This window comes from Triticum urartu, chromosome 3A, assembly GCF_056163025.1.
Source record: "Triticum urartu cultivar PI428250 chromosome 3A, HENAU_Tu73, whole genome shotgun sequence".
NCBI lineage: Eukaryota > Viridiplantae > Streptophyta > Magnoliopsida > Poales > Poaceae > Triticum > Triticum urartu.
Genome location: NC_141875.1, coordinates 588,857,557 through 588,872,144, shown reverse-complemented (window position 1 = coordinate 588,872,144; position 14,588 = coordinate 588,857,557). Strand labels below are relative to the sequence as shown.

At 48.4% G+C, this 14,588-nt stretch overlaps 2 protein-coding genes and 1 pseudogene across 2 annotated transcripts; all 3 read left to right on the top strand.

Moving 5' to 3' along the window:
• Window positions 1–584: 584 nt before the first annotated feature.
• Window positions 585–2,057, top strand: LOC147980675 (uncharacterized; annotated as a pseudogene).
• A 1,346-nt stretch (window positions 2,058–3,403) lies between these two features.
• LOC125545256 (laccase-12) lies at window positions 3,404–5,987 on the top strand. Its single transcript, XM_048709147.2, has 5 exons — window positions 3,404–3,593; window positions 3,716–4,112; window positions 4,212–4,340; window positions 4,436–5,410; window positions 5,506–5,987. The coding sequence occupies exons 1-5, from the start codon at window positions 3,510–3,512 to the stop codon at window positions 5,634–5,636; spliced, it is 1,716 nt and encodes a 571-aa protein (XP_048565104.2). The 5' UTR covers window positions 3,404–3,509; the 3' UTR covers window positions 5,637–5,987.
• Window positions 5,988–10,082: 4,095 nt separating this feature from the next.
• On the top strand, window positions 10,083–11,500 carry LOC125545255 (photosystem II reaction center PSB28 protein, chloroplastic). The gene is made up of 2 exons (XM_048709146.2): window positions 10,083–10,317; window positions 10,829–11,500. The coding sequence occupies exons 1-2, from the start codon at window positions 10,242–10,244 to the stop codon at window positions 11,299–11,301; spliced, it is 549 nt and encodes a 182-aa protein (XP_048565103.1). The 5' UTR covers window positions 10,083–10,241; the 3' UTR covers window positions 11,302–11,500.
• The last annotated feature ends 3,088 nt before the right edge of the window (window positions 11,501–14,588 follow it).

Genomic DNA, 14,588 nt, shown 5'->3' with positions numbered 1-14,588 from the left:
GTTTCTCTTGTTGGAACAAGAAACATAGACTAGATACTCATGAGGGTGAAGTTAATAGCTTTCACAATGTAGCTGTTAAAAGATGTGATGCTTTAATGAATCAAAATCAGTCCATTAAGGTTGCCTTCGACAAGCAAACCGATATCACAAAGAAGCAAAACCGTATTCGGCTGAATACTTCTGTTGAATCGGTTAGATACTTGCTACATCAAGGTTTAGCTTTCCGTGGCAATGATGAATCGGAGGAGTCACAAAATAAGGGGAATTTTCAAGAGTTGGTACAAACATTGGCAAATCAGAATGAGGATGTAAGGAAGGTAGTCCTTCAGAATGCTCCAAAAAATTGCAAATGGGTGTGTCCAGATATTCAAAAAGAACTTGTGAGTTATTTTGCAAAGGTGAATAACAACCATCACTATTCGCTACTATATATTTATTTCATGCAGTTTATCTCTATGAGCACTCAAAATGATATTCTCCCTTGTTTTGCACAGATAACGTTGGATTCTATTCTTGAAGAGATTGGCGGGGATGTTTTTAGTTTATTGATTAACGAGGCTTCAGATGTGTCAGATAAAGAACAGATGGATGTTGTCTTGAGATATGTTGACAAGCTTGGACTAATCCTGGAACGTTTAGTTGGAGTTGTACATGTGAAAGAAACATCTGCAACGTGTCTCAAGTCATCCCTTGAAAAATTGCTTGCTGATATTGGATTAAGCTTCAAACAAGTTAGAGGGCAATGCTATGATGGTGCAAGCAACATGCGCGGTGAGTTCAATGGCTTGAAAGCCAAAATTCTAGAAGAGAACAGGTCATCATATTATGTGCATTGTTTTGCTCACTAACTTCAATTGGTTATAGTGGCAATTTCAAAGAAGAATGAAGATATTCCAGATTTCTTTTATATGATATCTTTGTTGTTTAATGTGGTTGGAGCTTCTTGCAAAAGAAAATACATGATCAGAGAGAGTAACCGAGAAAATGTAAAAAAAGCCATAAGTAGTGGACGAATTAGTACTGGTACAGGGCTAAATCAAGACCATTCACTTTAAAGGGCGGGAGACACTCGTTGGGGTTCTCACTATAGAACCCTCTCAAGCTTAATCCAGTTGTTCCCGTCAATTGTTAGTGTCCTGAATTATGTAGCAAAAGAAGGCAAGAAGGATTCCAAGAAAAGTGAAGCACGGGGCCTTCTATCATATTTTGGAACCTTTGATTTTGTGTTCTATTTGCACATGATGTTCCATATATTAGGGAGTGCCAATACTTTGTCACATGCATTGCAGCAAAAGGATCAAGATATCTTGAATGCCATGTCATGTGTGAACTCAACACGGAATGATCTACAACAACTAAGAGATGATGGATGGGAATCACTTCTAGAGAAGGTATATTCATTCTGTGAAGAACATGACATTCCTAAGGTAAACATGCATGATGAATATATCGATCGACATAAACCAAGAAAAAGAACCAATATTACAAACCTTCATCATTACCAAATAGAGTGCCTTAATTCTGTTATTGATTGGCAACTTCGAGAGTTCGATGATAGATTCAATGAAGTGAATTCTGCATTGCTTATCCACATGGCTTCTTTCAACCCAAAAAATTCCTTCGCTGCTTTTAACTTGGAGAGTTTATTGAAGCTAGCTGAGTTTTATCCTGATGATTTCAATTCATCACAATTGATGGATCTCGGTCATGAACTTCGGATTTTCATTGACAATGTTCAAGCGGACCAAAGATTTGACAATTTGGATGGCATTGCTGATCTTGCTAAAGTGTTGGTGGAAACTAAAAAGTATATTGCTTTCCTTTTGGTGTATCAACTTCTCAAGTTGGTGCTAATTTTGCCAGTTGCCACAGCATCAGTGGAGAGATGCTTTTCAGCAATGAATATCGTCAAGAGTGTTTTGCGAAACAAAATGGGTGACGAGTTCATGAGTGATTGCCTGATTTGCTATGTGGAGAAAGACATATTTTCTACAATAACGAATGATGATGTTATTGATCTATTTAAGAAGATGAAAGATCGAGAAGGGAAGTTATAAAATGTGAGTCTCACATCACTTTATTTTTTTTGTTGCTTAATGATACTTATTGTCTGCAATATTTCTTTCTTACTATTGTTGTGAATCAATACATTCTTTTGTTTATCTTTTTCAGATAGTTGCAAATGAAACGTTGCAAAGTCATATTTTTGCTTATTATTTATGGAATATGTAAACAAGTGTTGTTCTATGACTTCGCTCAGCCAATACTCGGTATGAGTTTTTTTATGTAATAATATCACGAGCTCATTGCATATTTTTGCTCTTTATATCGCTCTCGGCCATTACCTATGTTGTTGCACGACTATAATTTTTGCTAGAGGCTTAGCGTGGGCAGCGATTGACACCAGTCCCCATTTTTTCTAGCTTCGTCCCTGTTTGTTGAAGTAGTAGAGGTATTAGGAGCATGTGGGAATTGCATCGAAAATGTTCCGGAAATATCGAAAGTTTTGAGAAAGAAAACTAAAAGTGTTTTGAAGAAAATTATAGAAGTTCTGAAAAACCAATTGTAATTGTAGGGGAATGATCAACCCGATACCATGGCAGAATACCCTTGCCTTTACCGTTGGCAAGCACCGTCGAAACGCTATGGCGGACCGAGTAGGAAGACCAATAATTCTCCAAGAAATTAACCGAATCATGGACGGACCCCTTCCCCCTCTCCAAATATCATGTCATTCCTCAAAAGGCTCATTTGATGTGCCACTGGCACGCACAAATCATCTGAAGCCTCCTATGTCCATGCAAATACTCCCTTGGGTTTTCTTTTGTCCTTTGAGTAAACCGCACTTCATACACGTGACTCGGTACATGTAGCGTAAAATGGCGCCCCCACGCACAGCGCCTTTTCTCTCCCTGAAGCAAAGACGGCTAAATCAATTTGTTGCACTGTTGGCGATAGGGAATCGTCGAGCAATTAAGTCAAGATGTATGAAAACTAATGGTCCACATTATGTGGTACTACTCCTAGTACACCAATCTTGACAATTAGGACCGGACATTCTGCGTGTTAATTAAGCCTTGGAAAGGCCGGAGGGGATGGGGAGGACGATGGTCCGGTCAAGAGCCCGATCGATCGGAAATTCGGAATGACATGCAACCAGACGCGCGGTTGACTTTACCCGCACTCCCAAGCTATAGCAACACAGCGCATGCCTGGGTCCCGCCCCGCCCGCAGTGTCTGCCTTGCGGCGACCTCGTGCTCCTGCTCGATCAGCGACCAACCCTGCACCAACTAAAGCTGGCTAGCTTGCTGAACTAGGCCGGGGTAAACGCTTCGAGTGCCACGTCTTGACAAAAATGCTTCAACTAATCTCCTCGCCACTGGTTATATATAGGCACCTCTAGGGCAAGCACCTCGCATCTCGAACACATGCAGCAGCGCCATTGATTTGGCTAGCTATCCAGAGCTCTCAGGGGAGAAGGGGAGCTAGCTAGCTGAGGCGTAGAGAAATGGCGGCCATCCTCGTCGCCGCGATGGTGGTGCTGCTGTCCGTCACCGTGGCGGAGAGCGCCACCGTGGAGTACCAGTTCGAGGTAGGTTGCACAGTTAGTCAGTTGTTGCAACTACCGTTGTTCAGTTGTTGCACATTCAGGTTCTGCGCCTACGCATGCAGCGCCATTGACGACGTTGTGACTGCTATGGTTGATGCATGCAGGTGGCGACCATGAACGTGACGCGGCTGTGCGGCAGCAAGAGCATCGTGGTGGTGAACGGGCAGTTCCCCGGCCCCACGGTGTCGGCGAGGGAGGGCGACCTCGTCGTCGTCCGGGTCGTCAACAAGGCCCAGTACAACATGAGCATCCACTGGCACGGCGTCCGGCAGCTGCGCAGCGGCTGGGCGGACGGGCCGGCGTACATCACGCAGTGCCCGGTGCAGCCCGGGAAGAGCTACGTCTACAAGTTCACCATCACCGGGCAGCGCGGCACGCTGTGGTGGCACGCGCACATCTCCTGGCTCCGCGCCACCGTCTACGGCCCCATCGTCATCCTCCCCAAGCTCGGCGTCCCCTACCCCTTCGCCGCCCCCTACAAGGAGGTGCCCCTCATGTTCGGTACGTGTGTTCGTCCTACAAGGTGGTGACTCGTAATAAGTGTGGCATGCATGCATGCATGGATTACTTAAGTTTATCATTGTTTACGGACGTGCTCAGGCGAATGGTGGAAGGCGGACACGGAGGCGGTGATCAGCCAGGCACTTCAGACCGGAGGAGGCCCCAATGTCTCCGACGCCTTCACCATCAATGGCCTCCCAGGGCCGCTCTACAACTGCTCTGCCAAAGGTTTGTGTCGTGTGCTTCGCCTACCTACATGCGTGTGTGTACTGATCAAGCAAGCAAGCTAACTGCATTTGCATGCGTGTGTGCGTGCCATGCAGACACGTTCAAGCTCAAGGTGAAGCCCGGGAAGACGTACATGCTCCGCATCATCAACGCCGCACTCAACGACGAGCTCTTCTTCTCCATCGCCGGACACACGCTCACCATCGTCGACGTCGACGCCGTCTACATCAAGCCCATCACCGTGGAGACCCTCCTGATCACCCCGGGCCAAACCACCAACGTGCTCCTCACCGCCAAGCCGTCCTACCCCGGGGCGACCTACTACATGACGGCCGCGCCCTACTCCACGGCGGCCTCCGGGACCTTCGACAACACCACCGTCGCCGGCATCCTCGAGTACGAGGACCCCAGCTCCCCCTCCTCCGCGGGCTTCAACAAGAACCTCCCGCTGCTCAGGCCGACCCTGCCGCAGATCAACGACACGAGCTTCGTCTCCAACTACACCGCCAAGCTCCGGAGCCTCGCCACGGAGGAGTACCCGGCGGAGGTGCCGCAGGAGGTGGACAGGCGGTTCTTCTTCACGGTGGGGCTGGGCACCCACCCCTGCGCCGTCAACGGGACGTGCCAGGGCCCGACGAACGACAGCCGGTTCGCGGCGGCCGTGAACAACGTCTCCTTCGTGCTCCCCACGACGGCGCTGCTGCAGTCGCACTACACGGGGATGTCCAACGGGGTGTATTCGTCCAACTTCCCCGCCGTGCCCCAGTCGCCGTTCAACTACACGGGCACGCCGCCCAACAACACCAACGTGTCCAACGGGACCAGGCTGGTGGTGCTGTCGTACGGCGACGCCGTGGAGCTGGTGATGCAGGGCACCAGCATCCTCGGCGCCGAGAGCCACCCGTTCCACCTGCACGGCTTCAACTTCTTCGTGGTCGGGCAGGGGTTCGGCAACTTCGACCCCGCCAAGGACCCGGCCAAGTACAACCTCGTCGACCCCGTCGAGCGGAACACCGTCGGCGTGCCCGCCGCCGGGTGGGTGGCCATCCGCTTCCGCGCCGATAATCCAGGTTGGAACCCATGCATCATATCAGCTGAGCAGCTTAAGAACCAGAGTTTCTGAGTGAGAAAACTGATGATCTGCTTCTGATGTTGATGTGCGCAGGGGTGTGGTTCATGCATTGCCACCTGGAGGTGCACGTCAGCTGGGGCCTGAAAATGGCGTGGGTGGTGCAGGACGGGAGCCTCCCCGACCAGAAGCTGCTCCCTCCGCCGTCTGATCTTCCCAAATGTTAGGAAGAGATTGCGTCTTCTCCAATTTCCACAGGACATTCGTCCGCTTTTGCTTGCTCGCTTGCGTGCGTGCGTGCACAACTGCTTTTGCTTGTGTGTGGCGCGTGCGTGCGGTTGGTGCCATCAAGTGCTTTCTTAGCTGTGTGCTCTTTAACTTTCATGTCAAGTCCTCATCTGATTAACTGTTGTGAGGTTTCTTGATCAGAAGCAAGAGGCTTAGGACTTTCGTTTTGGACTGCTGATTAGTCGCCATCTTTTGTAACGTACGGGAGCTGGGTCATATGCCCATGTGCCTGTCCAATAATTTGTACCAACATTTGATTCATGGCAATAAGATTGTTATTGGTTATTTAATCGGCAGATTCTGTTAATTAATCATCATAGGACACAACTACTGCACCAATTCCATGGCTATATGATGTGAAAGTACATTCAATAATGAATCTAGTGGTATTGAATTTTTATTGTATATATTAATATTTTTGTTTATAAACTTAGTCAAAACTTACAAAGCTTGACTTTGACCAAAGCTAATATGTGGATTAAATAAAAACGGAGGGAGTACTTCTTCCGTCCGGGTTTATTCTCGTATTTTTGTGTCAAAATTTGACCATAAATTATTTAATAAAATACAAGTTTATCTATTAAAAATAACATTACAAATTCAATGATGTAATTTATGTGGTGTACTCCCTCCGTTCGGAATTACTTGTCTGGAATATGGATGTATCTAGAACTAAAATACATCTAGATACATCCATTTCTGCGACAAATAATTCCGAACGGAGGGAGTATAACTTATATTTTGATAGTTAAATATATGGTCAAAGTTTGATCCAAAATACAAGGAAGAACTATAAACGAGGACAAAGGAAGTAGGTACATTCCACTCCGAAGAAGGGCCAAGCAACACAATACTTTGGGTTCTCTCTAGGGTGAAAACTATTAGGCCAACTCTAGCCAATCCCATATAACCGGTTAGAGTAGTAAAAATCCGGCCTTATACCTCTAATCAGGACCTAGCCGAACCCCTAAAACCCATAGAGGAGGATAATTTTTTCTCCACTGCTTATCCGACGCCTATATTTACTCCATCGTCTGAGGTGGAGTAAAAAATCCCCACCCTCCTCTGCCTCTCCTCCCCCATCCCTTTCGCCGGTGACCCCCCGACCCCCTACTCCCAATGGCCGGATCTCGTGGCCGCATATCCCTGCCGCCCATCTGCAGAGCGGATCCACACCGTCACGAGCGAAGCGCGGGTGCGTCCTCAAGCCGCCGCCATCGCGATGTTGCAGCCCCATCAGGACGACTCGCCGACTTCCCGAACTCCCCGCGCCGCGGCAACCACAGATGGAGTACCTCAGCGGCCGGCAGCGGGCGTGGGGGACGTGGGTGGTGAAGATCACCGACCGCGACACCTACAAGCAGCACTGTCTCAGCTCCTTCCACACGGCCGAGCTCGCCACCCACGAGTACGACCGGTGGCAGGTCCAGCTTCACGATGCCGCTGCCCGCGTCAACTTTCCGTGGGGCAAGGCGGCGCCGCTGCTTGACCCGCCGGGAGTGGTGACTGTGGCAGTGGCTAGGGAGAACCGGGAGGTGAGAGAGCGCATCACGGCGGAGGCTGTCGAGGAGGAGTACATGGCCGGCCTCCGCCGCGAGATGGTGGAGGCGGAGCTCGCGACTAGCGGGTGGGGGGGGGGGGGTCATCACGAGGAGGACAACGGGCCGACGACAACTTCGACGTTGAAGAATGGTAGAGGATCTTCCCTGACTGCGGCGACGACGACACAGGGCCCGACCCCATGGGCAATGGGATTTCATGGACGGAGTGTCTCGCCCTCAATAAGTTCGATGATTAAGTAAGGTTTTAGTTTGAATATGCTTCGGTGATTTTAAATGTAAATTATGTGGCAAATTAGACTATGCTTAGGTGGTTGTTTAAATTAGACTATGCTTCGCGGTTGTTCAAATTAGACTATGCTTCGATGGTTGTTTATCGAATCTTTGTTCATTACATACAAATTGCCTTTTTTCTCCGTTAAATATAAGGATCGACTAGAACCGACCAAATTTTAGTGGAGTAAATATACTCCACTTAGTTTACTCCACCATCGTTTTCCTCAGTGGAGGAGCTTAGTGTACTGCCTGGGGGGGGGGGGGGGCTGTGGCTCCCCCAACTTTGGATAGATTATGTGAAGAAAATGTTAAGTAGAGTGCCTAGCTGGAGGAAAAAAGTATTTTTCCCCCTCAAATGAATGTTCACATTTTGTGTTCTGCCCCCTCCCCCCCCCCCCCCCCCGGGAATTTTGCTGTAGCTCCGCCACTGGTTTTCCTCCTTTATTTTTGGGGGATCGACTAGAGTTGGCCTTACCCGGCTTGCAGCTCAAGCAATGGCTGTCGTTTCAAAGTTTTGGCTACCCACTTGTTTGTCAGAGGTGTATGTCTTTGGGTGACACTCACGCCACATTATGATTTTGTCTTCGGGTGACATACCTAATGAGTTTTGCATGGTGTAAAACCTTGGGTGAAAACCCCGACCTGGGAACAGTCACCTTCTTGGAGGCGTCGTCTTGAGATTCTAGCATCGCCTCTAGTATGGTCTCCTTCTCGGGAGGGAATTTTTAAGATGGCTTTGGGCAATGGCCATGGAGGGTGGACACCCAATTTTTTTATGGGAACCTAATTGGGTTTTGGTTTGGTCTTTTTGTGACAGCTCTCGGAACAGGCTTTCAGCCCACCCTATATATAAAGCAAACCATCATGTTCGTACATCAAGTCCAGGTGTAAGAAAGAAAATAGTAAGTCTATTGGGGGCAACAACACAAATATGCCCAAAAGAAAACAAGAAAATAGTGATACAAGGATGCGCAGAGCCGAAGAATCACCATCCACGAGGCTCATAAAGATAGCTCCCAACAATATCAGTGACTCAGTCATGCCTGCTAGCCACTCCCTGTCCCGCTGGCTAGATAACGGGTCAGTGGCACGCCTACAAAACCCCGCTCAATCACCATCTTGTTCTGCGTCGTTCAAAGGGTCCAGGTTATCACCGTGAACACTAACCAGAAGAGGCATCCCTCTTACCGGTACGATTGGCCTGAGCTTTTAGGATCTTGCCAAGTTAAGGGGCCTGCCAATCAGGCCCGAGAGCCTCATAGACAAAACTCCACAAAAAGCGGGCAACATGGCATAGGAAGAAATATGTGTCCCATACTCGGGGACACCACAAAGGGGGTACATATCATCGCCCAACCCATGCTACTTGACTGCGTCCGTCCTCGAGGGGAGGCGATCACGCAGAAGCTGCCACACAAAGATCTTGATCTTCAACGGAAGCAGTCTTCCATAGATGAGTTGTCCATGATATGGTTGACAATTGACATATGTCATAGTATGCAAGTCTATAGTGAAGATCCATGACGTGGCTAGCTACAAAAAACGACATATGTAGAGTCCTCCAACATCGTAGGGGGGCTGCCCTCAATTCGGTCCAAGCTAAGGTCCCCTCAGGAGCAAATGTTTGTTGGAACGGGATGTTTCAGGTCCATTTGTGGACGGCCGAGGCAACCAAAAGCATGGGGTCTGAGCAAATTGCAAACATGCTAGGGAATTTGCGAAGTGGGACACTTTCAAGCCATGGGTCCAACCATAAGAGGGATCCTTCTTCATTCCCTATGGAGACGCTGCTTCAAAGACGAATCACATGCTTGACCAACTATAGAGATTTCTAGAATCAGAAGTGGGAGTTCTCCTTACGAGCACAAGCTAGGAGGGGACGACCCTGCATATATTTAGCTTTTTAAAAGTTGCAGCCATAAGCCCCCCTCATCTCTGAGAATCCTCGGGACCCATCGCAGGCTCACAACATAAGGGTCAGATTCATGCGTCGGACCACTAGAATACCTAAACCACCATGGTCCTTTGGGAGGTAGATATCAACCCATTTCACCATATATTTTTGGCAGCTTGGATTGATGACTGGGTCATCGAGATTCAGTGGTCGTACTGGCCGACATTCCATATTGTTTAGGTGTTGTCCTCTCTGAAGACGACGATTGTGGGTATTACTCTTCTGGTCCCTTTTAGCATTTGTGAGGTCGGGATTATGTGTTTGATGTTTTGTCATGTGTTGTTCAACATGCCGGTTACACTTATTTGTACCAGCGAGACGCGTTAATAAAATCACCCATTATCACAAATCCAGAGCAAAAATTCTAACAAAATGACATATTAAATCATATTCAAATCAGAATTTCAGCTACAAATCTGGTGAGATGTGACTTTTTTTTACCACAACGGAATTTACACTTGAAATTTCCACATCAAGCACTAGCTAGCATACGTGGTCCTTTAAGATGGAAAATTCTCAAACCTAAATGGATGGCCTAGAAGTGGCCACGGGCAAGGCAGTGGACCAACAGGCGCCAGAGGAATGGGTAGCTCTGTTTGGGACACGCAGCCACCCAAACACTCCATTCACTCTCTTCCTCGTGTGTACCACTCAAAACCTCACCTCCGCCTGTATTTCTACTTCCCCGTCCCCTCACTCCTTCTAGACACCAATCCTTCTTCCTCACCCAACTTCCGGAGCAAGCGAATTGCATCATGCCCGCAGTGATGAAAGCTCTCGCCGCCGCCTCGCCGGTCTCGGCGCCGCCTTCGCCCCGTCGGAGCGTCGCAGGTTTTGTTCTTTCTCACTGAAGCTGCATTTCCATTTATGCGCTCTAGTCTCTAGACTTGTAGTGATGTATGAGCACCTGCTCATAAGTTTCTGAATCCAGTGTGCGTGACTGCGTGCTGTATGCAAATTTCACTGCACGATGTCCTTCCTTTGGGAGAGTTCAGAATTGACTGCATGCTTCTCTGTTAAGGCTGCCATTTCGGTTGGAATAGCGTTGGTCATATCTCACTCGTTCGGGTCGTTCTCTGTTAGTCCAGATAGCGTTTGTTTGGTTCAGGCATCAACACCAGCGACTATTTTCTTCCGAAGTACCAAGTTGATTCTTCCACATATTCAGGGTAGCCCTTGTGATGTCCAAATCTATATTTTGCGTTACAAATTACACTGCAAAATGCTGTTTCAGCTGCTGATGGAATCATTATGTCTAGTCTATTTCGTTATTAACAAGCATGGCCTTAAGACATGCCATTCTGAACCTCGCATTTCAGTACCTGACACGCTGCATGTACAGGCTCGTCAGGTGCGCCGTGTCAAAGCCTGCACTCCTCATTCCGCGGCATCTCCCTGCGGTGCCGTCCCAGGAAACCGGCCCACCGCTCGCCGCCGCTACGCAGCTCCCGGGCGGCGGCGCAGGTGGTGGCGATGAAGCCGGCGATCCAGTTCATCCAGGGCACGGACGAGCAGACGATCCCGGACGTGCGGCTGACCAAGTCCCGCGACGGCACCAACGGGGTGGCCATCTTCGAGTTCGACCAGCCGTCGGTGTTCGACTCGTCGGCGGAGCTCGGGGACATCACGGGGTTCTACATGATCGACGAGGAGGGCATGCTGCAGACGGTGGACGTGAGCGCCAAGTTCGTCAACGGGAAGCCGGCCAGGGTGGAGGCCAAGTACGTGATGCGCACGGCCGGGGACTGGGACCGGTTCATGAGGTTCATGGAGAGGTACTCGCAGGCCAACGGCCTCCAGTTCGTCAAGAATTAAGTCACATCTCCTCGATGTGCCTTGTGTGTTGCCCATGTTCAGTTCAGTATAACTGTCGAGCTGGTAACGAAGGTGAATGATTGTACTAAAGGTGTCATGTGTATCTCTTGTGTAACTTTGACATTGTGTGAAATTTTGTATGCACCAGCTGAAAGCACGAACTGAGGAAAACCGGTAGAAAACAAGCATCTGCGACTCAGACGCACCAGTCCCGACGTTGTGCATGTTGATGTTGTGTTAACCTTGTTGCACTGAACTAGTTTCAGACTTCAGTTTAGTTTTTTCTGAATAATAGCCAGAAGTACGATATGTTTTCATGCTGCGGCAGAATAGGTTGTAGCGTTTAATTCTCTGTAAGTTGTTGGACACGATCAGTCCGTGGGATGGCGCGGGATTCACGGATCGTGGACAGCTAGTTTGTTATGTCGCTGAATAAAAGGAAAAAAAGGGAAAATGATGCAAAGTATGCGCGTCGCCAAAACACCGTTTCCTCTTTGTGTTCTTCTTGTTAGTTTTGTGTTCTTCAGAATTCAGAGCTAATCCATCCTCTTGGGAGCTGCTCCAACATTTGGCATCAGAGCCGTGTTTCAGAAACGATCCGGCAGCTGGAAAAGAGGAGGAGGTTCGGCGGCGGTGATCGGCGATGGAAGACACATCGCCGAAGAGGGATCAAAATAGGGGCGCATCAGTGGCGGAAATTACACGCCGCCAGCGAAGAGGCCCGGAGAAGAGGGCGATGTGGTCGTGCAGCGAGCGCCACCGAGGACTGGTGGCGTCCCGATCCAATACCCAATGCTCAACGATTCCAACTAAGGTCTTTGGGCCATGAAGATGAGAGTGCTGCTCCGCCCGTTCGGTGTCCGGTCGGCGTTGGAGGGCACTGCGGAGTTCGACTAGGGCAAGGACGATGAGGCGTTCGCCGCTCTCTCCCAGCCCGTCCCAGTCGCGGTGATGATGGCAGTGGCCAACTACGAGACTGCCCATGAGGCTGGGAGGCCATCCGGCCCATGCGCGTCGGCGAGGATTGCGTCCAGTAGGCGCAAGTGAAACAACTCAAGCGCCAGCTGGATCGCATGGAGATGGCGGACAACGAGTCTCTCAGCGCCTTCACATTGAAGCTCATGATGCTCGTCGGCGAGATATGATTAATGGGCGAGACGGTGAAGGATGAGACAGTCATAGAGGTCCTCTTCAACATCGTTCCAAGGCTTTTCAGTGACATCGTCAACACGATCGAACAGTAGGGTGATCTGACTACCATGACGGTGGCAGAGGCGGTCGGGCGTCTTGCAGTGTTCAAAGAAAACCAGCGCAGCCAGCATCGTCAATCTGGCGGTGGGGGTAGTGAGCAGCTCATGCTAGTTACCGAGGCGCTGGAGCAGCTTATGAAGGGCAAAGGGGGATTTTAGGTGCTAGTAGCAGCGAAGGTGGTCGTGGCCAAGGGCGCGGCGGTGGTCCCGGTGATCGCGCCCAGGTGATAACCCACAATTATAGGGGATCGCAATAGTTTTTGAGGGTAGGGTATTCAACCCAAATTTATTGATTTGACACAAGATGAGTCAAAGAATATTCTCAAGTATTAGCAGCTGAGTTGTCAATTCAACCACACCTGAAAGACTTAATATCTGCAGCAAAATATTTAGTACCAAAGTAGTATGGAAGTAACGGTAACGGTGGCAAAAGTAACAATAACAGTTTTGTAGCAATCGCAATAGTGGCAACGGAAAAGTAACTGAGCAAAGATCAATATGTGAAAAGCTCATAGGCAATGGATCAATGATGGATAATTATGTCGGATGACATTCATCATGCAACGGTTATAACATAGGGTGACACAGAACTAGCTCCAATTCATCAATATAATGTAGGCATGTATTCCGTATATAGTCATACATGCTTATAGAAAAGAACTTGCATGACATCTTTTGTCCTACCCTCCCGTGGCAGCGGGGTCCTATTGAAAACTAAGGGATATTAATGCCTCCTTTTAATAGAGTACTGGACCAAAACATTAGCACTTAGTGAATACATGAACTCCTCAAACTACGGTCATCACCGGAAAGTGTTCCGACTATTGTCACTCCGGGGTTGCCGGATCATAACACGTAGTAGGTGACTATAACTTGCAAGATAGGATCAAGAACAAAAATATATTCATGAAAACATAATAGGTTCAGATCTGAAATCATGGCACTCGGGCTCTAGTGACAAGCATTAAGCATAGCAAAGTCATAGCAACATCAATTTTAGAACATAGTGGATACTAGGGATCAAACCCTAACAAAACTAACTCGATTACATGATAAATCTCATCCAACCCATCACGGTCCAGCAAGCCTATGATGGGATTACTCACACACGGCGGTGAGTATCATGAAATTGGTGATCGAGGATGGTTGATGATGACGATGGCGACGGATTCCCCTCTCCGGAGCCCAAAACTGACTCCAGATCTACTCTCCCGAGGAAGAACAGGTCTTGGCGGAGGCTCCATATCGTAAAACGTGATGAATCTTTCTCTCTATTTTTTTCTCCCGAACGTGAATATATGGAGTTGGAGTTGAGGTCGGTGGAGGTCCAGGGGGCCCACAAGGATGGAGGCCCCCCCACCCTTGTGGCCAGGTTGTGAGCCCCCTTCCGTTGATTCTTTCACCAATATTTTTTATTAATTTCAAAAATCATCTCCGTGAAGTTTCAGGTCATTCCGAGAATTTTTATTTCTGCACAAAAATAACACCATGGCAATTCTGCTAAAAACTGCATCGGTCTGGGTTAGTTCCATTCAAATTATGCAAGTTAGAGTCCAAAATAAGGACAAAAGAGGTTGGAAAAGTAATATGATGGAGACGTATCAACTCTTGCAAGCTTAACCTATTGCTTGTCCTCAAGCAATTCAGTTGACAAACTGAAAGCGATAAAGAGAACTTTTATAAATTCTGTTTGATCTTATTGTTGCAAATATGTAAAGCCATCATTTAAGTTTTCAGCATAGATTATGAACTAACCATATTCACAATAACATTTAGGAGGTGTTTGGTTCGCCCTTTTGTATCGTAACCTAATTACAGCGCTAATGGATACCGTCAGATCTTGTTTGTTTTGGTTGCTCTGTAATCCCATAACACGGTATTAGATCCCAGTCTAGTACAAATCTGTTACCGGTCAAAATCGTCCGTAATTAAAGCCGCTACAGCCGTCTCCCCCCTTGCTATCTCCTCTGCGATTAAAGCGTCGTTGCCACGACCAGCCGTCCACGCCTCCGTGCGCCGCCGCAACTTGCCGCTGCC